Consider the following 26807-nt stretch of genomic DNA (forward strand, 5'->3'; position numbering starts at 1 on the left):
TTACACACTAGATTGCTGGGAGTTATACTGTATATAGAGTGTGCGACTCTTTTTATTTTTGATAACCTACAGCTTACTCGCTGTTAGTCAGCACCTGTACTAACTTTTAGTGTGTGTGCCAAATCATGCTTTTCACAAGATAAATACACACCCCATGCCATTGATTGTGTAGAGCCAGCTGTATGCCTCAACACCAACAGGAAAAGATGAACACCATATAATTTCCAGATCTTATATGGTGCTTATCGTTTTCATTTATTTATATTTTCTTTGCATATGTTTATCTACACAATGAATGGCTTGGGATGTGGACTTAAAGGGGTAGTTCCCACAAATTAAGAAAATGCATATTGGCTTCCTTACCCTGTACACAGTCCATGAATGAGTTAAGACAGCAATTCATGCTTGGGTTTTCTTTAGCTTGTCACTGTCTCCAACTTTTTAGCATTTATAGCACGAAACCAATGTAAGTGAATACTTTTCTCATTTCATTTACAAATCATCTTAAAGGAGCTATGCAATACATTTTTGACACTTTGGGATGATTTGGAGATGGAATGTGGAAATGCTTATATCGGGGATATCCACTTGCATTGGTTTTGTGCTTTAAATGCTAAAAGAAAACTAAGCATGGATTGCTGTCTTACCTTGTCCATCGACTGCTTACAGGGTAAGAAAACCAATGTACTGTACCAATGTCATTTTGTAATTCGGGTGACCTATGCCCATGAGACTACTTTTGAGGTATGAAAGATCTAACAAACATAACATTTGAGTGTAATGCCACTTTAGGGATTGTGTAATAATGAGGTAGTCTAACAAACAGAACAATTGGATTAATCTAAACGTGGTGTTATTAAGATTGGCAGATAAGGAAAGAAGAGGGCTGCATCAAAAGCATCGAGAGCAACTGTACAGAAATCCAGAGCTGCTTGAGGAGTACAGGAGAAAGGAAAGAGAGGAAAATTGCAGACAAGAGTGTTATTGAGACCTTTTATTTAATTAGGCAAGTCAGTTAAGAACAAATTATTACTTACAATGACATCCTAGGAACAGTGGGTTAACTTCCATGTTCAGAGGCAGAACGACAGATTTTTACCCTGTCAGCTCGGTGATTCGATCTAGCAACCTTTCAGTTACTGGCCCAACGCTCAAACCACTAAGCTACCTGCCGCCCCTTACAGAAAGGTTTGGTAACAATGCACATTACAATGCTTTTATATACCCGTGTTGTAACCAGGGCTCTAAATGACACATTTTCATTGGTAACAGTGGTTTTCATTGGTAGAAAAATTAGGAGCACAACATAATATTAGATTTTTAAATTGATTGAGATGTAGGCAACATTAGGCCTATGTGAATCCTACTTACTTTTTAAGCCCTTCCCCTGAAGAAAATATAAATGTTCCTTTCTTTCTGTGCCAACAAATGTTTGCATATACTAGTAAAGTTACCAGGTTGTTAGTATGGCTGCACAATATGGGTAAATAATCTACTTGCGATTTTTATACCAAAGATTATTATTTGACTTGCAATATAGATCAAAACACTTGGATGAACTGTTGGAATCATAGAAATAGAAGGATTATTCTAATCCTATGGTTGGTGTTATTTGACATGACCTCAAATTCAAAAGCCAATTAGGAGTTATGACAGCGTAGGAACTAAAGTGTTGGTCGGTGTTTAATCACATTCGAATAGCATTTAGGCAAACATTTTAGAATAGTCTAACTGATTCAGAAAATACCGTTGCACAAACAACATGCTGATTTGGGGCGGCAGGTAGCTGTGCTGGGTGGCGGTGGGGAATTAGTTAATATGGTTAAAAATGATATTTTTTGCTCTTGATGAAGTCCTGTTTGCTCATTTGATCATTACCATCATGCGGTCTCTACCGCAACATGGATCTCATTACTGAAATGCGTCATCAATGATAAAATATTCCTTGAATAATATGACACAATTAAAAATATTTAAGCTGTGCATAAAATGGGTCATTTGTGTACTTTTTATATTAATAAACATAAATAAATATAAAAAAACAGGTTATGAACATGCCACGTGTTACAGTAATGAGATTTAAATGAAAATATACTTAATACCAAAATTTCATATTTTTTTATGAAATATTGTTGTAGTAACCTTGCTATGGGTTTTTTCAAACTCTACAAGTGTTTACGGTAATGAGATTGTTCTGTGCACAGTCTTGGAAATCTGAACAGTTAAGATAATTTAACATGGACAATAATTTGAGATGGTATTTTATCCATAACAAAATAAAAATAAATTGCCTTTGTCTTTTCAAAATTTACCAAGAGTAATACCAAGTTTGTGAGAATCACCAATGTGGAGGAGGTGTTGTTGTCAATCCTCACAGCCTGTGGTTTGCCCATCAGGAAGTCCAGGATCAACAATAGTGTTGAATGCTGAACGGTAGTCAGTGAACATCATTTGCATATATACACAGTAGGTGTTCATCTTGTGCTATAGCATGTGCTATTCTAAGCGTAAAAGTGGAGACAGACCATAGCTTGAGGAAAGTGAGATAGATGGAGTACATGGACTTCAACAGACAGATATGAACAGGCATAATATACTGTAGAATATACTGTATCTTTCTAAAGAATATCATAGTAGCATTTTGGCAGCAAAAATGTAGAATGGTGTATTTTCCTAAACAGTAATCATATAGCATTTGTGAGGAATAATCTGTTGAAGCCTTGCACTTACAGAGCACCTTCATCATGTGGCAAAAACAATGCAACACCACAACAGTGAGGAACACGCCAACATTTCTGACTGCAGAATCACAAGACCAAAGTGTGCCTGTGTGTGTCTCTGTGTCTGTGTCTGTCTGCGTCAGTGTGTGTGCAGGCCAACCTTTCTCCACAACCAAATGTGCCTAATTTGCTGAAAATTCTGTATGCTAAGTAGTGTAATTCTTTAAGGACTATTAGAGCAAGGCTGGAACTTGCGTATGCTGACTACTCTATCAAAGACACAGTTCACCCCACAAAGACATAGTAGTTCACCCTACAACTTCCCAATACACTCTCCAAGATCTACCAGTGCTTATTCTAAATTAATTATCTTGTGTGTGTCACTGTAAAACAACACCATCAGTCAGCCATGCAGCACAGCCCCACACTGAGATCATGGGGCAATTTTAGAGAAATAAAATTAGATAAAATATGAATGAGATACAAATGACTGAAAATGCTCGAGATCGCTGATCCATGCCAGTGTGCTTTTTTCCTTTCTTTTAAAGGACGTATAAATAATAAAGAGGGCTGTGCAAATTGCATTTTATGTGAATGTGGGTGGCTTCCTCTAAGTAGGACTCGCTAAATGCCTTTAAATGTTTTTTTAAATAGCTAAAGATAGGTTGCGTGGGAGTCTGGGAGAGGTGATCGGGCACATTTTGTTGTTTTCCAACTAATGTGACATTAAATGGTGGAGTTTGTGGTCTCTGTAACCTAATGATGGCACCACTGAGATTGACTGGGGCCAATGATGTCAGTATGACCAGCACACAATGCCCATTGGCTTTGGTTGTTAATATAACAGGCTGGTTCTGAGTTTACATTTACAACACACACTGTCATCAGCAGCACCACAGCTATTCAAAATATGATGTGACAAACACTGGTTGAATCAATGTTGTTTCCATGAACTTTCATTGAACCAACGTGGAATAGACATTGAATTGACGTCTGTGCCCAGTGGGACTCCATTTCGGGCAATTTGGGAATATTTTGATCCACATTGCTGATCTATCGTGTCTGTCAACATCAAGGACAAATGAGCTATCAAAGCTGTTGTCATACTAAATTGTGGACATAGATATGGACTTGGCAGAGTAGTCAGAATAGTCCGGCTTATCATTTAACTAAATGGAAGAAATCAGGCCATAGTAACCAAGTCAATTTGTTGACCAAGACATCTTCACATATAGTATCAGTAGGATATTGAGCTCTATTTTCGTCTGGCATTAAGCCAGCGCAAATGTCAAACTCTCTCTCGTTTGAAATTTCGACCTATTAAAGCCGGCATTCTTCTATTTTCAAACCGTAGCGCAAGAATTGTCAATTTACCTGTCTTATATGAGCTCACTTGCGCTGAGGTGGGAGGAGTGGAAATATCTGAGGTGTGTCCATAAAAACGTGTGCCAGAGTGCCAATTTCATTATGCGCTGGTGGAGATATTTAAGACCAACTGAAATCTGGCATGGATTTTGACAACGGAAGCACAGCCTATCCAGCTGTGACGCACAGTGCCCGTATGCACATGGATCAAGAGAGATTATACTTTTTGTGTCCGTAAACCTCGCATTTAGAAACACACATATATTTATTTATTTATATATACAGTGCCTTGCGAAAGTATTCGGCCCCCTTGAACTTTGCGACCTTTTGCCACATTTCAGGCTTCAAACATAAAGATATAAACAACAAGTGGGACACAATCATGAAGTGGAACGACATTTATTGGATATTTCAAACTTTTTTAACAAATCAAAAACTGAAAAATTGGGCGTGCAAAATTATTCAGCCCCCTTAAGTTAATACTTTGTAGCGCCACCTTTTGCTGCGATTACAGCTGTAAGTCGCTTGGGGTATGTCTCTATCAGTTTTGCACATCGAGAGACTGACATTTTTTCCCATTCCTCCTTGCAAAACAGCTCGAGCTCAGTGAGGTTGGATGGAGAGCATTTGTGAACAGCAGTTTTCAGTTCTTTCCACAGATTCTCGATTGGATTCAGGTCTGGACTTTGACTTGGCCATTCTAACACCTGGATATGTTTATTTTTGAACCATTCCATTGTAGATTTTGCTTTATGTTTTGGATCATTGTCTTGTTGGAAGACAAATCTCCGTCCCAGTCTCAGGTCTTTTGCAGACTCCATCAGGTTTTCTTCCAGAATGGTCCTGTATTTGGCTCCATCCATCTTCCCATCAATTTTAACCATCTTCCCTGTCCCTGCTGAAGAAAAGCAGGCCCAAACCATGATGCTGCCACCACCATGTTTGACAGTGGGGATGGTGTGTTCAGGGTGATGAGCTGTGTTGCTTTTACGCCAAACATAACGTTTTGCATTGTTGCCAAAAAGTTCAATTTTGGTTTCATCTGACCAGAGCACCTTCTTCCACATGTTTGGTGTGTCTCCCAGGTGGCTTGTGGCAAACTTTAAACAACACTTTTTATGGATATCTTTAAGAAATGGCTTTCTTCTTGCCACTCTTCCATAAAGGCCAGATTTGTGCAATATACGACTGATTGTTGTCCTATGGACAGAGTCTCCCACCTCAGCTGTAGATCTCTGCAGTTCATCCAGAGTGATCATGGGCCTCTTGGCTGCATCTCTGATCAGTCTTCTCCTTGTATGAGCTGAAAGTTTAGAGGGACGGCCAGGTCTTGGTAGATTTGCAGTGGTCTGATACTCCTTCCATTTCAATATTATCGCTTGCACAGTGCTCCTTGGGATGTTTAAAGCTTGGGAAATCTTTTTGTATCCAAATCCGGCTTTAAACTTCTTCACAACAGTATCTCGGACCTGCCTGGTGTGTTCCTTGTTCTTCATGATGCTCTCTGCGCTTTTAACGGACCTCTGAGACTATCACAGTGCAGGTGCATTTATACGGAGACTTGATTACACACAGGTGGATTGTATTTATCATCATTAGTCATTTAGGTCAACATTGGATCATTCAGAGATCCTCACTGAACTTCTGGAGAGAGTTTGCTGCACTGAAAGTAAAGGGGCTGAATAATTTTGCACGCCCAATTTTTCAGTTTTTGATTTGTTAAAAAAGTTTGAAATATCCAATAAATGTCGTTCCACTTCATGATTGTGTCCCACTTGTTGTTGATTCTTCACAAAAAAATACAGTTTTATATCTTTATGTTTGAAGCCTGAAATGTGGCAAAAGGTCGCAAAGTTCAAGGGGGCCGAATACTTTCGCAAGGCACTGTATATATATATATATATATATATATACATTTTTTTTTTCTTCCTAAAAACCAAGCGTAGCCTCCTCTCAATGAGGGCTGTTTTTTGGTCATTCCCAATACATTAGCCAAGTAGTTAAGACAATCGATAAAGGGTTTGGCTCATGAGACCGCTTCAAAATATATCTTACTCATCAAAGCTTTATTGAAAGATCACGTTTGGCTGCAGCAAAACAGTAAGCAAACATCCCTCTATAACTATGTAGGCTAGTACATTATTTTAACCAGATCCTGTTATTAGTTTGGATGTGCCTAAAAACCCCACCATGTGCATATTGAGAACATGCCTCACACATATGGTGTATTCAGACCCCTTCAGTTTTTCCATATTTTGATGTTACAGGTCAAATGGATTAAATAAAACATTTTCCTCGTCAATCTATACACAATACCCCATAATGACAAAGTCAAAACAGGTTTTTAGAAACTTTTTCATATTTATTAAAAAACAAAAACAAAAATACCTTATTTATATAAGTATTCAGACCCTTTGCTGAGACTCTAAATTTAGCTCAGGTGTATCCTGTTTCCATAAATCATCCTTGAGATGTTTCTACAACTTGATTGGAGTCCACCTGTGATAAATTCAAATGATTGGACATAATTTGTAAAGGCACACAACTGTCTATATAAGGTCCTACAGTTGACAGTGCATGTTAGAGCAAAAACCAAGCCATGAGGTCGAAGGAATTGTCTATAGAGCTCAGAGACAGGATTGGGTCGAAGCACAGATCTGGGGAAGGGTGCCAAAACATTTCTGCAGCATTGAAGGTCCCCAAGAACACAGTGGCCTCCATCATTCTTAAATGGAAGAGGTTTGCGACCACCAAGACTCTTCCAAGAGCTGGCCGCTCGGGGGAAAAGGGCCTTGGTCAGGGAGGTGACCAAGAACCCAATGATCACTTGGATAGAGCTCTAGAGTTCCACTGTGGAGATGGGAGAACCTTCCAGAAGGACAACCATCTCTGCAGCACTCCACCAATCAGGCCTTTATGGTAGAGTGGCCAGACGGAAGCCACTCCTCAGTAAAAGGCATGACAGCCCGCTTGGAGTTTGCCAAAAGGCACCAAAAGGACTTTCAGACCATGAGAAACAAGATTCTCTGGTCTGATGAAACCAAGATTGAACTCTTTGGCCTGAGTGCCATGCGTCACGTCTGGAGAAGCATGGTGGTTGCAGCATAATACCGTGGGGATGTTTTTCAGCGGCAGGGACTGGGAAACTAGTCAGGATAGAGGAAAAGATGAATGGAGCAAAGTACAGAGAGATTCTTGATGAAAACCTACTTCAGAGTGCTCAGGACCTCAGCCCGGACTTGAACCAGATCGAACATCTCTGGAGAAACCTGAAAATAGCTGTGCAGCGACGCTCCCCCATACAACCTGACAGAGCTTGAGAGGATCTGCAGAAAATAATGGGAGAAACTCCCCTAATATAGGTGTGCCAAGCTTGTAGCGTCAAACCCAAGAAGGCTCGAAGGCTTTAACTGCTGCCAAAGTTTCCTCAACAAAGTACTGAGTAAAGGGTCTGAATACTTATGCAAATGTTATATTTCCGTTTTTTATTATTAATAAATGTGCAAACATTTCTAAAAAACAGTTTTTGCTTTGTCGTTATGGGGTTATTTTGTGTAGATTGATGATGGGGAAAAAAACAATTTAATACATTTTAGAATAAGACTGTAACGTAACAAAATGTGTAAAAAGTCAAGGGGTCTGAATTATTTTCGAATGCACCGTACAATACAATATACCTAGTATGTTTTATTTGAGGAGAAGTGCGATGCGTAAAGGACTATACACGTTGAAGCCAATTACAACAATGTTGGCTGTCAACATTCCAAACATATTAAAACAAACAGTGGATGTTGCTATCACTTGTTACTGCAGTTTATGCTATTTAATAAACTGTAGTATCAATTCACAATAGACTACAATGAGAATATTTCGTAATTGTAGTTGATGACAAAGCAAAGACAGTCAATAACCTACAGAATTTGAGGCAAACGCATGCAGTATTAAGCCATGGAACGTCTTGATTGGCCAGTGAATGGCCAAGCCCTCGTCACGCCTACAACTTGTTTATTCATCAAAACCCAGCCCTTTCACGCCACCGCAAGCCATTGCACTCATAATAACGGCTGTGAAAATAGCAAAAACATTTGCGACACCCCCCCCTGGACCTATAGCGCTACCGCCAGAGCTTAGATTTACCATTGCATTAAGCTTGTTAAAATAGAGCCCAAAGTGTACTCTTGTTAATTTTTTCTTACCGCCATACCTTTTCAATTTAGTGCTTAATCTCAATCTTAATCTGAGCCACTTTAAAATGAATTACTTGACTGTCACTCGCCACTCTTTTCCTTGCCTGGAGCATTTTTACTCTCTGGAAAGTTTTATTTCTCTTAAAGAAAACAGGGCATAATTATAAGTGCTCTGGCTGAAATGACATGCCACTGGCTGCAGCAGCAGCAGCAGCATAACTCTATCCCTGGCTGGGTATGCCTGTCACTCTACACCAGGGATGGGCAACTTTGATGGGGTTGGGGGCCAAAAATAAATCTGAATTCATCATGAGGGGCGGCAGTGATTCGCGGGTCTGCGTACCCACATTCATATCGTTTTGGGGTCCCTACGTGAAATTTTGTTGGAGTGCCCCCCCCCCCCCCCCCCCCCCCCAGCTTGTGAGCAAAACATTTTAGCGCCATCCATCTTGGCAGCGGTGAGAATGTTAATTTCCTGCAATTTCTACACATTTTTGCAATGGGGCGGAGAGAAGATTTAGCAATTTTATAACAAATTTCATGTGGTGGAGAGAAATGTTTGCAGTTTTTGAATGTGATATCTAAGTGAGAGTGACTAACACTATGTCTAACTGGCCATGAAAGAGATTATTGGCAGATTCCAATATCATGTTTCTTATAGGCCAACACCAACCAATTATGAATGTGGCATATTACACAAAGAGTTATTATTCTGTGGTATCTTTTTCTTGCTTTATTTGAGTTGCAGGAGTACCTTTCCCTGGTATATTTTGTGTGTGTGTGCATGTGTGCTCCGTTTGCTGTGGTGGCTGGCCTCCATGGGTGTTCTGGAATATGTTGGGATGTTCTCTGTGTTCTCTGTGTGTCGTGGCTCCCTGCTCTGTGTAGTGCTGTTATGTTAAGTGTGTGTGCTCTGGCGTGTATGTGTGTGATGATAAATTGCCCCTCCTGGTTGCCTTTGGTTCCCCACAGGGTATCAGAGTACTGCAGGCAGTAGGGCGACAGAGTGAGTGGAAGGCCACTATGTTGGGCCAAAAGGGCACCCATTATGACATCCTCAGGGTATGATGTCACCTGGCCTGTTGGCCATCACCTTAGCAATGCCTAACTTGAATCCACGCTTCACTGGTACCTGCTGGATACCAGTGTCCCTCAGAGAAAGAAAAAGGAAGCAGACACTCTTTGGGCAAGATGTTTTTTTCTATAAATAATATGGAGTGTAATTGTTGGAGGTCAGTGGCCTGTACATACGGCCCATCGTGGTTAAAGTGTGGGCTGTTCAAGAGCTGCTTAGACTGCATGCCTCCTTCTCCTACACACACACACACACACACACACACACACACACACACACACACACACACACACACACACACACACACACACACACACACACACACACACACACACACACACACATACACTCTCCCCTCGCCCCACCCCTCCACACACTCCCCTCCTCCCCATGACAATGATAATGAAGCAATGACACGGGATAATCAGAGCGTCCCGTTGCTTAACGAAGTATAAATAATAAACAAGTGCGGCGGTGGCGTCTGGGCCCAGCCTATGATTAACATGCGTAATCATGCGTAAGTAATTACAGCCGGCTTAGCTCCCAGTGGCCGGGGGGCCGCTTGCTGTCTGTGCCCTGATGGCTCCCAGATGTGGCTGGTGGGACGGAAGAGAGGCGAGGAGAGCCCAGGGCGAGTGGGAGACGTGCCTACCTCTCCAGCCCCACTGGTTAACTCTAATGGGCCACATATTATGACCCAATGGAGCTTTTATGTGCCTGACATTCACAGCGACAGTCGGCCGTGACCGTACAAGCTGTTTATTTATGGAACTGGGGGGATTGCCCCGTCACGCTAAATGGAGGTCTCTGTCTAGAGTCGTTTCCCCATGGCGGGGTTAGTGCTCATCCACGGTGTCAGCATTGTGTCGTCTATGTGGGTCCTGCCAAGGCTAGACGCCTTTATTAACCAATGGGTGTCCCCCAGTGGCTAGGGGACACAGGTCATTGCCAAAATGATTAGAACAGTCCCTATAATACACAGTAATACAGTACACACAGAAATATATTAGTAATGATTTCACAATATTATTGATATTGAATGGCAATATCCCCATCTCTTTCTCACTCTCTCCCATCTATCATTCTCTCTCTCTCTCTCTCTCTCTCTCTCTCTCTCTCTCTCTCTCTCTCTCTCTCTCTCTCTCTCTCTCTCAGGCTGTGTGTGCTGCTCGTGTCTCTGATGTCAGCCGGGGGTCATGATTCAGACTGGAGCAGATCCTGCAGGCCCCACCAAAGTAAGTCCACTGGTCCAGACAACATCTCTACACTTGACCTTGTCCATACTGCATTGGATCAGCTGTACCATTAAAACCTCTCAGACGTAAAGTCCCCTGTTTTGGGGACCTGCGTTGTTCTGGTACCGGTTCCGACCGACATTTCCGCTTATAAATCGACATGTGGACACCATATATTGAAATGGCTTGCATTGAGCAGTAGCCCTGATTCTCACGGGCACGTGAGTATGTCGCTTCTGCCTGTGTGATGGTAGAAGGATGTCCCTCCTACCATTTCATTCGCTCTTCCGACTGTCCATTAACTCCTGGCTGAACCCTATATCACAGCCACTAACAACGTATATGCCTAGAATCCTAAAGAATCCTAAGGTAATGCAGCAGGAGAGAGTGGTTTCTTCGCTGTATCACATGCAGAGATTGATTTATAGCCAGTAATCTAAATCAATAGATTTTAAACAAAACCCTTTTGCTGTTGGTCATAGACAGACAATATTAATACGACGTGAAAGGCAAGTTCCTAACGAGTTCAGGAAGCCAAGCTAGAGCTCTGTGAGACGTTCACAGCGATGGGGGCAGACATTTTGATCATTTGAGACCTTTAGAAAATATGCACATTTCATTTAACACTAATTATACAAATATGTATTTTACAGTTATAAGGAAGGTAAAATCTTATCATGTCATTTTATAAATTGATTATAGTATATTTAGACAATATAAGTCATTTCAGGCCTTATTCATACAGTTGCTACTACTGTTGCTATGTCACAACCGCCCGTGACGGGGAGACCCATAGGGCGGTGCACAATTGGCCCAGTGTTATCCAGGTTAGGGGAGGGTTTGGCAGGGGAGCTTTACTTGGCTCCTTGTGGCGGGTCGGGCACCTGAAGGCTGACTACGGTCGTCAGTTCAATGGTGTTTCCTCTGACACATTGATGCAGCTGGCTTCCGGGTTAAGGGAGTTTCAGAGGACGTATGACTCGACATTCACCTCTCCCAAGCCCGTTGGGGATTTGCAGCGATTAGACAAAATCTTAATCACAAAAAAAATATATAAATGATTTCATATTTTCATATTTTGATTGTTTTTGTACTGTGTACTTGAGCTTGTGTCCTTAAAAGTGACTACACCACAGCAATGTATAAGTAGTTTTAACTGAAAGCTGAGAAGTTAACCTTTCTTGGAGTATGCAGCATTACTAGTTATTGTTTATTGCCCTCATGATAAATAATTACATTTGGGGATTACGTAGATAACATTTTTGATTTTAGTCAATTGCTTGTCACTTATTAGTCAGAGAGAGTACTCTGTTGGACATATTCTGTGACTGAAAGAGTCTCCTCAGTCCATTTGGATACTGTGAATGGAGGAGATGCACAAGTGTATCAAAGCAGAGAAGTAGAGTGTGGAATCCGTATACACTGTGTGTGCGTGCATGCGGGCTTGTGTGCGCACTGCACATGCATGCCGTAAGTGTGTGAGTGACCGGTATGTGTGTGAGTGAGTAACTTCATGGCCTCTTCTGGGAATGATTGAGCTGGACTGCTTTTCCCATCCTCTTCCTTTCTCTCCATACCAGTGGATTAGAGTGGGCCAACTGACTCTCTCCAGCAGTGTTATGTCTGTTTATTTTAAAGCCATGACAGTGTACTGTGTGACTGCTGGGAGTTAATTTTACTAGCTGCAGAGCCGCTTTTTATCTCCATAAATTCCCCTTCTCTCCTCAGTAATACAGAGGATGACCAGATGGGGGTCCCCCAAGGATCCTATTCACAGGATAGGGTTTCATATCAGCCTGGAGAATACTTTTCCAAAAGGAAATAGTCCAGGATTGTAGCTATTCATGGTCCAGTATTGGACAATGAAACCTGATGTTTACGTTTCCCTTGTGGTATTGTCTGCAGGTCTGGGCTCCCTGTTAGCCTCACACCTGTGTGTAGCGCTATTGTGACGTTATCGTAGCATTATTTCACCTTTTATCGTTTTAGATTAGTAGATCTGTGAATGCATTGGGTTGACTCAAGTGAATGATAGGGATATTGTGTCTTTTGAGGGAAGCAATAGGGCCATTGTGGATGGCTCCAGTGTGTGATCACTCCTATTTGGTTTGGCTGCAGGCCCGGGACCGTGGAGTCTGCAGATTGCAGTCTACGTCGTTGTCTACATGTACTGCATCTGACATACTATTAACAAGTCTGCATGTCCCAGCATTTGGTCGTAACAAGTGACAATTTAATGCCAACAGTCATGAGACTGTGTCATATGACATAAGTCAGTTAGGACATTAATAAGTTATGTGTGATTCGATGTCCTCCATAGGTCTGTGCTTCCTAATGGTGCTGAATGATGGGTAACAGTAGGTTATAAAAAGTAGGTTATTTCTCATGCTCTCGCTTGTCTCTCTGCAGCAGACATACAATGAGTGTACAGAACATTAGGAACACCTTCCTAATCTTGAGTTGCAACACCTTTTGCCTTCAGAACAGCCTCAATTCGTTGGGGCATGGGATGCTGGGATGCTGGCCCATGTTGACTCCAATGCTTCCCACAGTTATGTCAAGTTGACTGGATGTCCTTTGGGTGGTGGACCATTCTTGATACACACGGGATACTGTTGAGTGTGAAAAACCCAGCACCTACTACCATACCCCGTTCAAAGGCACTTAAATATTTTGTATTGCCAATTCACCCTCTGAATGGCACACATCCATGTTTCAATTCACTCAAGGCTTTAAAATCCTCCTTTAACTTGTCACCTCAACTTCATCTACACTGATTGAAGTGGATTTAACAAGTGACATCAATAAGGGATCACAGTTTTCACCTGGAATCACCTGGTCATGGAAAGAGCAGGTGTTCCTAATGTTTTGTGCATTCAGCTGGTCCATTGTTAGCACCAGAAGCAGCAACATCAGCAGTCAGGAATGAGCTTCTTACATATAGAATTGTGAGAATCGCAATACATATCGTATCGGCACCTAAGTAGAGTTGTAATATTGTATCGTGGGGCCCAGCCCTATCTAATATCACTGTAAAAGACCTCAAAGTCTGTGTATGAGTAGAGGACTGGTGACTTGTGGGAGTAGGGGACAGACTGGGAGAGACTGTGGATACAGAGACTCAGTGATCTGTGTGTTATATCCACCTCTCTTTTCTCTTCAGGGGATCTGCTTCCTCTGTGGAAGTATATTCTAAATGGGAACATTGTACACATTTCCATGGACTCTGCAGTCACCATTGAGTTGAATGGACTGCTACCTTGTGGAAACCATAGATCCTCACTGACTGGTTGATCCTGTGTTTTGCTGGTCTATAAGCGTGTCTATACTTGCTATTCCCACACGTCAATTCCTCACAATTCCAAGTCTGATAAAGAGGAGCAGGTTAGACTTCTCGCCCATCGTTCCAAGAAATCTGAGACACTGAGAATCTGAGATTTCAGGAATTTTATTTGCGCGGGGATCAGACCATAGCCCTTCTCTCTCTCTCTCTCTCTCTCTCTCTCTCCTCTCTCTCTCTCTCTCTCTCTCTCTCTCTCTTTTTTCTTTCTTTGGATTCTTCGGTCATGTGTGTTTTTTAAGACCAAGGAGGGGGAGTGTGGGGTAGAGGGAGAGAAACTTGCGGTCTGGTCACGTTTCAATTAAATTCTGTGCAGGCCCGGCATGTGGAGCAAACCTGGGTAGATATTTCAGTCATTTGTTACCCGGCAGCCTCGGCGCAGGGCCGGAGCGGTTGCCAAGTTGTGACCAAGACGCTGACACACGCGCTCACATCTGTACATGGCCCCGGCTGCAGGCAGTCAGTCAGCCAGGCCAGATGTGCTGCTAAGCGTGGCAGCTAGACAGAGAGATAGACAGACAGTGCTCCGCAGCACACAGAGGTAATCCATCCCGTACTCCTCCTCTCCTATATTCTATCTCTCCTCTGTTGTGTCTACACTCTCCTGTTGACATAGTTTACTCTCTTGTGCCCACTCTTTCTTTCCTCTGTCATGTATTTTCTTCTCTATCTCCTCTCTTTTCCTGCCTCTCATCTCCTCTCTGTTCTCTCTTAGTATTATTCTCTCATCTTTTGTCTCTCACCCTGTTTCTGTTTCTCTGACTCTTTGCCTTCTCAGGTTCTCAGTCTGTGTATCCTGTGTAAGGTTCTGGGTTAGAGACCACAGGTTGTTTTATGTGTTCCTGTGTGAGTGGGGGGGTCTGGGAGGCAATCTCTGGCTTCCTGTGCTATTTTCAGCAGCCTATATAAAAAGTCACAAATGAATGCTGCAGTTCTTCAGTGGGCGATTGCTTTTTCTTCTCTGAAATAGATCTTATCATGTAGTCTACAAAGGCATGCATTTTTGTGTCAGTGGGATAGTTGTGTGTGAAAGTTTGAGTTATACAGTGCATTCGGAAACATCATGTTTACATACGTTTTCAGAACCTTTACTCAGTACTTTGTTGAAGCACCTTTGGCCTTGTGTTTTCTTGGATATGACGCGACAAGCTTGGCACGTCTGTATTTGGGGAGTTTTGCAGATCCTCTCTAGCTCTGTCAGGTTGGATGGGGAGAGTCGCTGCACAGCTATTTTCAGGTCTCTCCAGAGATGTTCGATCAGGTTCAAGTCCGGGCTCTGGCTGGGCCACTCAAGGACATCCAGAGACTTGTCCCGAAGCGACACTTGTCTGTGTGCTTAGGGTTGTTATCCTGTTGGAAGGTGAACTTTTGCCCCAGACTGAGGTCCTGAGCGCCCTGGAGCAGGTTTTCATCAAGGATCTCTCTGTAATTTGCTCCGTTCATCCATCCCTCGATCGTGACTAGTCTCCCAGTCACTGCCGCTGAAAAACAACCTCTCAGCATGATGCTGCCACCACCATGCTTCACCGTAGGGATACTGCCAGGTTTCTCCAGGTGTGACACTTGGCATTCAGGCCAAAGAGTTCAGTCTTGGGTTCAGAAGACCAGAGAATCTTGTTTCTCATGGTCTGAGACTCCTTTAAGTGCCTGTTGGCTATCTCCAAGCGGGCTGTCATGTGCCATTTACTGAGGAGTGGCTTCCGTCTACCATAAAAGCCTGATTGGTGGAGTGCTGCAGAAATGGTTGTCCTTCTGGAAGGTTCTCCCATCTCCACAAAGGAAATCTGGAGCTCTGTCAGAGTGACGATTAAGTTCTTGGACACCTCTCTGACCAAGGCTCTTCTCCCCCAATTGCACAGTTTGGCTGGGCGGACAGCTCTAGGAAGAGTCTCGGTGGTTCCAAACTTCTTCCATGTAAGAATGATGGAGGCCACTGTGTTCTTGGGGACCTTTAATGCTGTAGAAATGTTTTGTTACCCTTCCCCAGATCTGTGCCTTAACACAATACTGTCTCTGAGCTCTACGGACAATTATTTTCACCTTATGGCTTGGTGTTTGCTCTGACATGCACTGTCAACTGTGGGACCTTATATAGACAGGTGTGTGCCTTTCCAAATGATGCCCAATCAATTGAATTTACCACAGGTGAAATGGATCAATGGAAACAGGATGTACTTGAGCTCAATTTCGAGTCTCATATCAAAGGATCTGAATACTTATGTAAATAAATTATGTCACGTAACAAAATGTGGAGAAAGTCGAGAGTTCTTAATACTTTCTGAATGCACTGTATGTGTTCATAAGCCTCAAGTTAAAATTCAGGCTTCATTACGCAACAGGCCTGTCCAATTACAGTGGAATAACTAGAACATGAACTGCAATCCTATATGTAAAAATAACCAGGTGTAGACTCTTAGAAAAAAGGTGCTTTCTAGAACCTAAAAGGGTTATTTGACTGTCCCCATAGGAGAACCCTTTGAATAACCCTTTTTGGTTCCAGGTAGAACACTTTTGGTTCCAGGTATAATCCTAGAGGGTTCTACATGGAATCCAAAAGTGTTCTACCTGGAACCAAAAAGGGTTCTCCTATAGGGACAGCCAAAGAACCCTTTTGGAATCCTTTTTCCTAAGAGTGTAGCTATTCCATCCTCCATACAATAGCAATTCCTAGTCATTTTCTGCCTAATTGGCAGAACAAGCCTCTGGGTTCATGGATGTGAGGAGCATAAATAAACCTCAGAGTCTCTCTAGGCTCAATGTGCAGGCTCTGTGTCCAGGCTCTGTCACAGGCTGGGCCAATCTTAGCTCCAGAAGCAGCAACAGCAGCAGTCAGGAATGACTGTTTATTTCCACCATCAGGATGACTGATGCTATCCCACTGAGGACTCCAAGTTTTCAGCACACTGTGTGTAGTGTCTCAGGGCCCCGGCCCCGCCGGCCCTGCTCAGCTAAAAACATTAAGTCCTCCATTCCTGGCATGGAGCGAGGGACAAAGGCAGAGGCCCTGCCTGGAAACCAGCCTGCAGCAGGTTGCTCTCAAAAGGACCACTTTGCAGGGTGCCAAATGACTCTATTGGAGTGTCTGGTAGAGTGACCCGAACAGACAGCTAGAGGGTTGGACTGGAGGTTCTGGGAAATTCCACTGGTTGGGTTTGGTTGGGGTTGGGAAGAAGGGTTACGCTATGTTGCTGTTTTTCCTCTAGCATGGATTGTTTGTTTATAGGCTCGTGACCCTGTGTTGGAGCTTTTCACAGTGTGCTCTTAAAACGGCAAATCATACCATCAATACATCTTGGCTACACTCTCTGTTTAGGATCTATTGCACTTTGCCTGTGCCGCTCGGCCATCGCTCATCCATGTACTTACATGTACATATTCTCAACACCCCTTTAGATTTGTGTGTATTAGGTAGTTGTTGGGGAATTGTTAGAGTACTCGTTAGATATTACTGCACTGTCGGAACTAGAAGCACAAGCATTTCGCTACACTCACATTAACATCTGCTAACAATGTGTATGTGACAAATAAAATTTGATTTGATTCGATTTGAAATAGTTAATAAATATGCATATGCTTTATGAATAGTACTTTCTTAATAATAAATCACAATTATAAAGGAAGGATTTATGACATGCACCCATCATGTATTGGTCATTTGGTATTGGTGACATGACTGTCTGTTCTCACATTTGGCAGATACGTACAGGTAACTGCCAAAATAAAGGAAACACCAACATAAAGTGTCTTAATAGGGCGTTGGGCCACCACGAGCCTGAACAACTTCAATGCACCTTGACATATATTCTACACGTGTCTGGAACTTTATTGGAGGGATGCTACACCATTCTTCGTTGATAAATTCCATAATTTGGTGTTTTGTTGATGGTGGAGGAAAACGCTGTCTCAGGCGCCACTCCAGAATCCCCCATAAGTGTTCAATTGGGTTGAGATCTGGTTACTGAGACGGCCATGGTATATGGTTTACATAATTTTCATGCTTATTAAATCATTCAGTGACCACTCGTGCCCTGTGGATGGGGGCATTGTCATCCAATAGCCATGGTAGCCAAAATAATAGCCTGCCCAGTATTTTTATGCCTGACCCCTAAGCACGATGGGATGTTAATTGCTTAATTTCTCAGGAACCACACCTGTGTGGAAACATCTGCTTTCAATATACTTTGTATCGGTCATTTACTCAAATGCTTCCATCCGTTACCTGCAGGTTGCCAAAGAATGTAAAAGCATCTCTTGAGATGTGAATTCAAAAGAAGCATGACAATAGACCATTGATGATTTCATCATCATGCCCCATTTATAATATCATACTTCATAACCTGCTCAGCACGATACAAAGCAATGCATGAGGACTACATCCATTGTTTACTGTTGACTTGGTCCTAGCTGAATATACAGTATAAATTGGCAAGTTGATGTGAGAAGGCAGGAATTCTGTCCCTCTCCCCTCCTGGCCATGGACATTCTTTCCTGCTTCGTGGCTTCACCCCGCCAGTCTTGTGGCGAGACTCACGGAGGGCTGGCGTGCCAGTGGTCTGGGTCTAGCCGAATGAAATATGTCACAGAGTGGCAGACAGTCTGCCTGGGTCTCTGCCCTTGTGATAACACAGGTAGACGTATAGGTAGCTACTTCAACCTGGATAGCTAGAAGAGAATAACAGGTCCCCTTCAAGAATAAGATACCTTCCATTGGTGTATAGAGAATGATGAATTATGGAGGAAGAACAGCACTCTTCCTTAATCAACTTAAAGGAGGTTAGCTGGAGAGGAATGTAGAGTACCAGACAAAAGTTTGAACACCCCTAATCATTCAATGATTTTTCTTAATTTTTCTACATTGTAGAATAATAGTGAAGACATCAAAACTATGAAATAACATATATGGAATCATGTAGTAACCAAAAAAGTGTTTTTTATATTTGAGATTCTTCAAAGTAGCCACCCTTTGCTTTGATGACAGCTTTGCACACTCTTGGCATTCTCTCAACCAGCTTCATGAGGTAGTCAACTGGAATGCATTTCAATTAACAGCTGTGCCTTGTTAAAAGTACATTTGTGGAATTTCTTTCCTTCTTAATGCATTTGAGCCAATCAGTTGTGTTGTGACAAGGTAGGAGTGGTATACAGAAGATAGCACTATTTGGTAAAATACCAAGTCCATATTATGGCAATAACAGCTAAAATAAGCAAAGAGAAAAGACAGTACATTATTACTTTAAGACATGAAGGTCAGTCATGTCTTAAAGTGCAGTCGCAAAAAACATCAAGCGCTATGTAAAGAAACTGGCTCTCATGAGGACTGCCACAGGAAAGGAAGACCCAGAGTTACCTCTGCTGCAGAGGATAAGTTCATTAGAGTTACCAGCCTCAGAAATTGATGGTGTGGGGGTGCTTTGCTGGTGACACTATCTGTGATATATTTAGAATTTAAGGCATACTTAATCAGCATGGCTACCACAGCACTCTGCAGCGATGCGCCATCCCATCTGGTTTGCACTTAGTGGGACTATCATTTGTTTTTCAACATGACAATGACCCAACACACCTCCAGGCTGTGTAAGGGCTATTTGACCAAGAAGGAGAGCGATGGAGTGCTGTATCAGATCCACAATCCCCGGACCTCAACCCAATTGAGATGGTTTGGGATGAGTTGGACCACAGAGTGATGGAAAGCAGCCAACAAGTGCTCAGCATATGTGGGAACTCTTTCAAGACTGTTGAAAAAGCATTCCAGGTGAAGCTGGTTGAGAGAATGCCAAGAGTGTGCCAAGCTGTCGTCAAGGCAAAGGGTGGCTACTTGGAAGAATCTCAAATATAAAATATATTTTATATTTTTTGTTTAACACTATATTTGGTTTGTACATGATTCCATATGTGTTATTTCATAGTTTTGATGTACAATGTACAATGTAGAAAATAGTAAAAATAAAGAAAAACCCTTGAATGAGTAGGTGGGTCCAAACTTTTGACTGGTACTGTATGTCTGTAAAACTTTGGCTTTTCTCATCCTAACAGTTATATCCTACTTTAACCCAAGGTTTTCTTTTAGGATAGTTTCTAGTTTGTTTGCTTGTTTTTAATCTCATCACTGTAGAATAAATACAAATAGATTGTAGCTAGGAAGTGAACATGCTGGGCTGGGCTCCAAATGACCTCTCTGAGTTAACTTTTTCCAAACTTTCAACCGCCTCTCCTCCCGGACTGTACAGAGGCAGGTCGTGTGGTTTACCACTTCCTGGTTCGCCCCTACACATCTAGGGTGAGATTACTCCTCGACTGCACACATCATGCCTACACTATAACTTGCGAGGCCAAATTTGGAACACAGTAAAGCCTGATCTGTGCTTATTTTGATATGGTTTAATATCTCCCATTGAAATCAGTGTAGACACGTGCTTCGTTGTATTATGAGTTGATCACACACACTGTGGACAAAACCTTCTTTGTATTACGAATGAGTGACATGATGTTATGTCTAAAATCGTATCCCATCACTTCAGGGTCAGGTTCCATAGAGCCTGTGCTGTGACTGGTGCCCTGTGCCGTCCAACCCTGTCATATATCATTGTGATGATGTCGCGTAGCGAGATTGGATGGATCCTGTCAAATAGAAAACACATGACGGTCATGTGGCTTGCCAGAAAGACCCAGAGAGCGCCCACAGCCCCTTATACCATCAGCTTCAGTCCAGTGTTTTGGCAAGCAACAGACGAGCCATCATGACCGAAGGCAAAAAACATTTATGTTATTTTTAATATAACCGTCTGGCCATAGTGATTAATTCAAATAATATGGGGTTCTCTCTCTCGCTCTCTCTCTATCTCCCTCTCTCCCTTCCTCCCTCTTCCTGTATGAATACAATGCTACAGGAGGCTGTGGAATGCTAAATGAGCATCCATGCAGTGCTGCTGCAGGATACTGCCAGGCTGTGTTGAGGTGTAAGTGATCCTTAAATGTCCCCCTTCACTCCTTCAGTCTCAACAGGCTCAGGCAGTGTTTTACAGTGCTTAGGAACCGAGATAGAGCTGGGCTGAGGGAAACTAAAAGTTCGAATTTATTTGTATATACTATTGTTCTGTAATGGAAACGATACATGCCCATCCGTTTTGTTTTATACCTAATAGCGAGTAATATTGCTAACTTTATTTACAAAGTCCTTTTCATACATTGAGCTCAAAGCTTTCACGCAGTGGCTTTTGAGAGAGATGAGCTGCTGTTAAATCCAATGCATTCTTTGAAATGTTGTCTATCTGGATTGTGGGCAGGAACTTCTTAGTCTTTATTTTTTTAATGGGACTGCTGAAGTAATACTCGCAGTGAATAAGAAAACCAATTATTTTATTTATTTTTATTTATTTATTTGCACACAAGAAAATACCACCAAAAATGTATGATCAAATGTTTAAAAGGTCAACAAAAATAACATGAGCAGGAGAGGTAAGAAACCCTGATCTTGCTTGTAATCACCTTCCCCTTTCAATGTTTATAGAACAAAACCATAAAAAAATAACAGAATTAGATTTCTAAGAGAGATAAACAAATGATTGGAAATTTACACAAAGAAGAAGGAAAACATGGTGAATTAGGGGGTAAAATGGAAAAAAATAAAATTCTAGTGAAGTGAATAATCAAAATAAGAGGCTGATAACCACACAGACAGTGTGGTGAAGAAGGCGCAACAGCACCTCTTCAACCTCAGGAGGCTGAATAAATTTGGCCCTAAAACCCTCACAACCTTTACAGATGCACAATTGAGAGCATCCTGTCGGGCTGTATCACCGTCTGGTACGGCAACTGCACCGCCCGCAACCGCAGGGCTCTCCAGAGGGCCCAACTCATCACTGGCAAACTACCTGCCCTCCAGGACACGTACAGCACCCGATGTCACAGGAAGGCCAAAAAGATCATCAAGGACATCAACCATCCGGCCTGTTCACCCCACTATCATCCAGAAGGTGAGGTCAGTACATATGCATCAAAGCTGGGACCTAGAGACTGAAAAACAGCCATCAGGCCATTAGACTGTTAATTAGCCATCACTAGTCGTCTTCCACCTGGTTACGTAACCCTGCACCTTAGAGGCTGCTGCCCTATATACATAGACTTGGAATCACTGGCCACTTTAATAATGGAACACTAGTCACTTTATAATGTTTAAATAATGTTTACATACTGCTTTACTCATATGCACATACTGTATTCTATTCTACTGTATTTTAGTCAATTGCACTCCGACATTACCCAATCTAATATTTATACATTTCTTAATTCCATTATTTTACTTTTAGATTAGTGTGTATTGTTGTGAACTGTTAGATACTACTGCACTGTTGGAGCTAGGAACACAAGCATTTCGCTACATCCGCAATAACATCTGCTAAATAAGTGTATGTGACCAATACAATTTGATCTGATTTGATATGCAGAGAAGGCAGGCTAACATGATATAACCGACCCAGAATTATAATACTCGTCATGAACTGTAATCTAACCTACAAATCTTTTATGCACGATATGCCACTTTGGAGCCTTATTAACGTTAACAATAGGTCATAAACATGCTTATAAAGCATCAGAATGGGTGTACTACTACTCACTCTGTAAGTCTCCATAAATGTTTGTGGCAGCCGGGCATATAGTGTATGTCGGATGGCAGAGGGATGCTGGTTTCCTGCTCTCTCTCTCGTGACCACCCTGCCTCCCCACAGGGCTACCACAGGCAGACCAACAGGCAGACCACCAGCACACAGACTGGGATCTGTTCAACCCTCTGCTCTCAGACGGTAATGGAGGAGCTCTAGCCATCAGCCAACTGTTAATGGAGTTTATGAGCCCTGTGCCACAGGAGGCACAAATACCTGGTCATTAGGCTGAACATAGAGAGCAACGTTTGGTTGTTTACAGTAGTTTACGTCAGAGGGTGTTCGATGGAGAACCTCTGTTGAGGCCCTTTACTGCACTAGGAGCTGAACACGAACAAGCCATGTAGACAGCGCAGAGTGTGAGTCATTCATTGATGGAGGGAGAGGGAGAGAAAGGTAGATTGATCGTTAGAGCCTTAACTTGGTCTGCTATGTCAATATTTTTCATTCAGTTAACACTTTTGCCTCACCTATTTACATGGAGGACTTTTCAGAGTCACGTACCATTGAGACACATCTTAGGAACACTTCCACTTTTACCTGCAGTAGGTTATCTGCCAATGCCCTGCCCTTGTACTGGGATTAACAGACGATTTCCATTAGCATTAGCCGTGTGCCCAAGTGCTCCACAGTCCACACATACTGTACCCAGCATGTGACCAAGCCCTTCACACTCTTCCTCTATTGTTCAGGTCCAAACACACTAGCCCATACAACCAGACATTCACTTGTGACACCAAGCATTTTGCCCAAGAGCATCAATATGGCTTTTTACGCACACAAGTCTATAGTGGAGCTTCCTCCTCTTCTGGAGCCCCTGAAGTGGAGGATGTGCTGCGTGGAGCAGGGCTGCTGTATTTATAAACGGGCCAAGTGAAAGTGTGTGTGTGTGCGTAAATGCTGAGCAATTAGTGCTTTTTGAGGTCATGGTTTTCGTGAAATAATTATGAAATAATGACAGAAAAAAAATATTCTAGAGCATTATTGAAATTACAAAGCCAGATAGAGTGAACGTTCAATGAAATAGTGAACAGTCAATTGCCAAAACATTAAAAACATTTAATTGTCTCTGTCAGGTCCACATTGGGTAGACATCAATAGAAAAAAAGAAAATTACTATACATTAAATACAATATTTCATATTGTGTATATTACTTAGTTTGTATTTGATGACTTTATTATTTTTAATTTCTTAAAGTCATCATCTGATCTTTGCTCAGGCAGTAACAACCAACCAGCCAGACAATCATCTAACATTATCTCAGTGCTCCCCATACTGTCCTGGATGTTGGCCCACCACCTCAAGCTCAACCTCGACAAGACAGAACTGCTCTTCCTCCCAGGAAAGGCCTGCCTGCTCAAAGTCCTCTCCATCATGGTTGACAACTGTGTCGCCCTCCCAGAGTGCAAAGAATCTTGGCGTGACCCTGGACAACACCCTGTCCTTCTCTGCAAACATCATAGCAGTGACTCGCTCCTGCCGGTTCATGCTCTACAACATCCGTAGAGTACGACCCTACCTCACACAGGAAGCTAATCTAAGGTCCTAATCCAGGCACTTATCCTCTCCCTTCTGGACTACTGCAACTTCCTGTTGGCTGGGCTCCCCGCTTGTGCCATCAAACCTCTGCAACTTATCCAGAACGAAGCAGCCCGCCTGATTTTCAACCTTCTCACGTTCTCTCATGTCATCCTCTGCACACTCTACTGGCTTCCAGTCGAAGTTCTCATCCACTACAAGACCATGGTGCTTACCTACGGACAGCAAGAGGAACTGCCTCTCCCTACCTTCAGGCTATGCTCTTCTCTGTCCTGGAGCCTCAATGGTTTCCCCCTGCCCATCTTCCGAAAACATCTGGAACCCTACCTATACAAAAGGTAGCTTAAATAATCTTCCTCCTCACCTCGACCCCCCCCCCCCCCCAAATGTTTTTTTTTTAAATACATAAAAACACTTAACTAGCACTTTCACTTGCACTTTAATGTGGGGCTATGACAGTCAATTGCAAATTAGTCTGACATAATGTATCTTATCTCACCACCACTAATGAAATAGGTGTGTTTGTTGCATGTCGTGACAGAGCTTCTCAAAGTCAGGGGATGTGGTCGACTGTGTGCACCTCATCTCTGCTGTCACAACCAACCTGAATCGATATTTGGGTTTAATGTAGACGAGAGCACTGATGGTGCTTTCAAGACAACTGGGAATGCAAGGTCAAATCATGATATCAGTGACCATTAGGCCGGAAAGTCAGAGCTCTAGAAAGAGGCCAGAGTTCCCAAGTTGAACAGAGTTCCCGAGTTCAACATTATTTCCCCCCGAGATCCCAGTTGTCTTGAATGCACTGAAGTTGGAAGTCGGAGATTTCCAAGTTCCCAGTTGTTTTGAACGCGGCATTAATGCTCAGAGGGAGAGGGAGCAAATCTGGTGCAGTCCATGAGGAGGAGATGCACTGCAGTACTTAACGCAGCTGGTGGCCACACCAGATACTGACTGTTACTTTTGATTTTGACCCCACCCCCCTTTGTTCAGGGATATTCACATATTTCAATTTCTGTTAGTGACATGTCTATGGAACTTGTTCAGTTTATGTCTCAGTTGTTGAATCTTGTTATGATTATACAAATATTTACACATGTTAAGTTTGCTGAAAATAAATGCAGTTGACAGTGAGAGGACATTCTTTTTTTTGCTGAGTTTATATATATATATTTTTTCAAGATTTTGGAAATTCTCCCACGATCCCATTTTCATATCAGGCGACCCCACATGGGAAGAAACGGCGCACACAACAAGCTTCCATTTCCCAGGGGATTTATGGCTGATTTAAGATACATTTGGGCACTTAATAGGCACTAACAACAGTATTTGAGATGGGAAAAATATATTTTTAATGAAGTTGAACATGCGTTCTTTATGACAGAATGTTAAAATTAGATGAAATCAAACGTTTTGTGTGTGTGTGTGTGTGTGTGTGTGTGTGTGTGTGTGTGTGTGTGTGTTTGTGTGTCGGCAGTGTTGGGCGGCCCAGGTTTAGTGAGAGAGGGGAACAGGGGTTATATCCTACAGACTTCCTGCAGAAGGCCATTAAACCAGTCAGGCAACAGGAGAGATTGAGGGAGAGAGAGAGAAGCAGAAACTTTTTGATAACTAGCACATTTTCTGATCTTTTGTTGGATTTTTCTCTTCTCTTCTTTGATGTAATTGTCTGTTGAAAGACAATGCTAAATATTTGCAACATTTCAAAGTCTTACAAAATGCACACCCATCAATAACTTCAAATCACAAGTTAAAAATGCTATCATGTGTTTGTTGGTTTTGGTACAAAATAATGCATGTAATGTATTTTGCCCCCTCCCAAACTCAATTTGTTGCAAAAACAACAGACTTCAATAGCAGATAGTGGTCACATATCAGGTGTTAAATGACTAAATTCCTTTCAAAATTGAGAAAACACTGTTCTTGTCACAGCCACTTCCTCTCTTTGTAACTGATATGATGCAAAGCCACAGTCGGTTTACAATGCAATGTGAACTCTAGTCATGCTGTCTCGGACCACAGAACCACTGCAGTCAGTAGAATGGAGTCCCACTGAGGGTAGGGCTTGCAGGTTTGAACCGTGGTTCTACCGCACACCTGAGAGTGGTCTCAGGTCAGAGATCACAGTGCAGCTGGGTATGCCTCTGCCTGTTTGTTTGTGTGTGCGTGAAATCTTTTGACAGAGGTCGGCAGCAGGATGTCAGGCTGCGCTCTGATTTCCTCTCCTTTACTTGCTCCTTGACTCCACCTCCTTATCAGGGCTGCTCAGCTTTGCTGCTTTCTCAATTCTAGTCTTCAGACCCAACCAGACCCTCCTGAAGAAAGGAGGGGCTGAGCCGCTCACATCCCTTTCTCTATTAAATTACCATTAAAGGTAAAATATCAAATCATTTCTGTGTTACAAGGTTTGTAACTCTGTTTTGCATCGATCTATTAATTAATTTACCACCTGGTGATGTCCCCAGTCAGGCCAAAACTCCATCCCATCAAAACAGGTATTTTCAAACAGCTCCTACACTGAAAGGGCATTATCATCATTTTCATAATTTCACAGTATTATTCCAACCTCATAGTGTGGAAATATATATAAAACATAAGAACATCATGTTTTTGACTGCACGGGGCCTTTAATTGCACAAACCTTTTTTTTTACTCATCACATATGCTGCTGCTATTGTTTATTAT

At 42.4% G+C, this 26807-nt stretch overlaps 1 protein-coding gene across 7 annotated transcripts in view; it reads left to right on the plus strand.

Annotated features, from left to right (window-relative positions):
• Window positions 1-26807, plus strand: part of erg (ETS transcription factor ERG) — a 93715-nt gene that overhangs the window by 26807 nt on the left and 40101 nt on the right. For 6 of the 7 annotated variants that reach the window (XM_036937522.1, XM_036937525.1, XM_036937519.1 and 3 more), the window contains one exon: window positions 10503-10582. In XM_036937522.1, the coding sequence (XP_036793417.1) occupies window positions 10544-10582 (39 nt within the window). In that variant the 5' untranslated portion in view covers window positions 10503-10543. Of the gene's footprint in view, window positions 1-10502; window positions 10583-14330; window positions 14464-26807 lie in introns of those variants that run through there. The other variant, XM_036937524.1, reaches the window with a different exon arrangement.

This window comes from Oncorhynchus mykiss, chromosome 12 (genome assembly GCF_013265735.2).
Source record: "Oncorhynchus mykiss isolate Arlee chromosome 12, USDA_OmykA_1.1, whole genome shotgun sequence".
In the NCBI taxonomy this organism is placed as follows: Eukaryota; Metazoa; Chordata; class Actinopteri; order Salmoniformes; family Salmonidae; genus Oncorhynchus; species Oncorhynchus mykiss.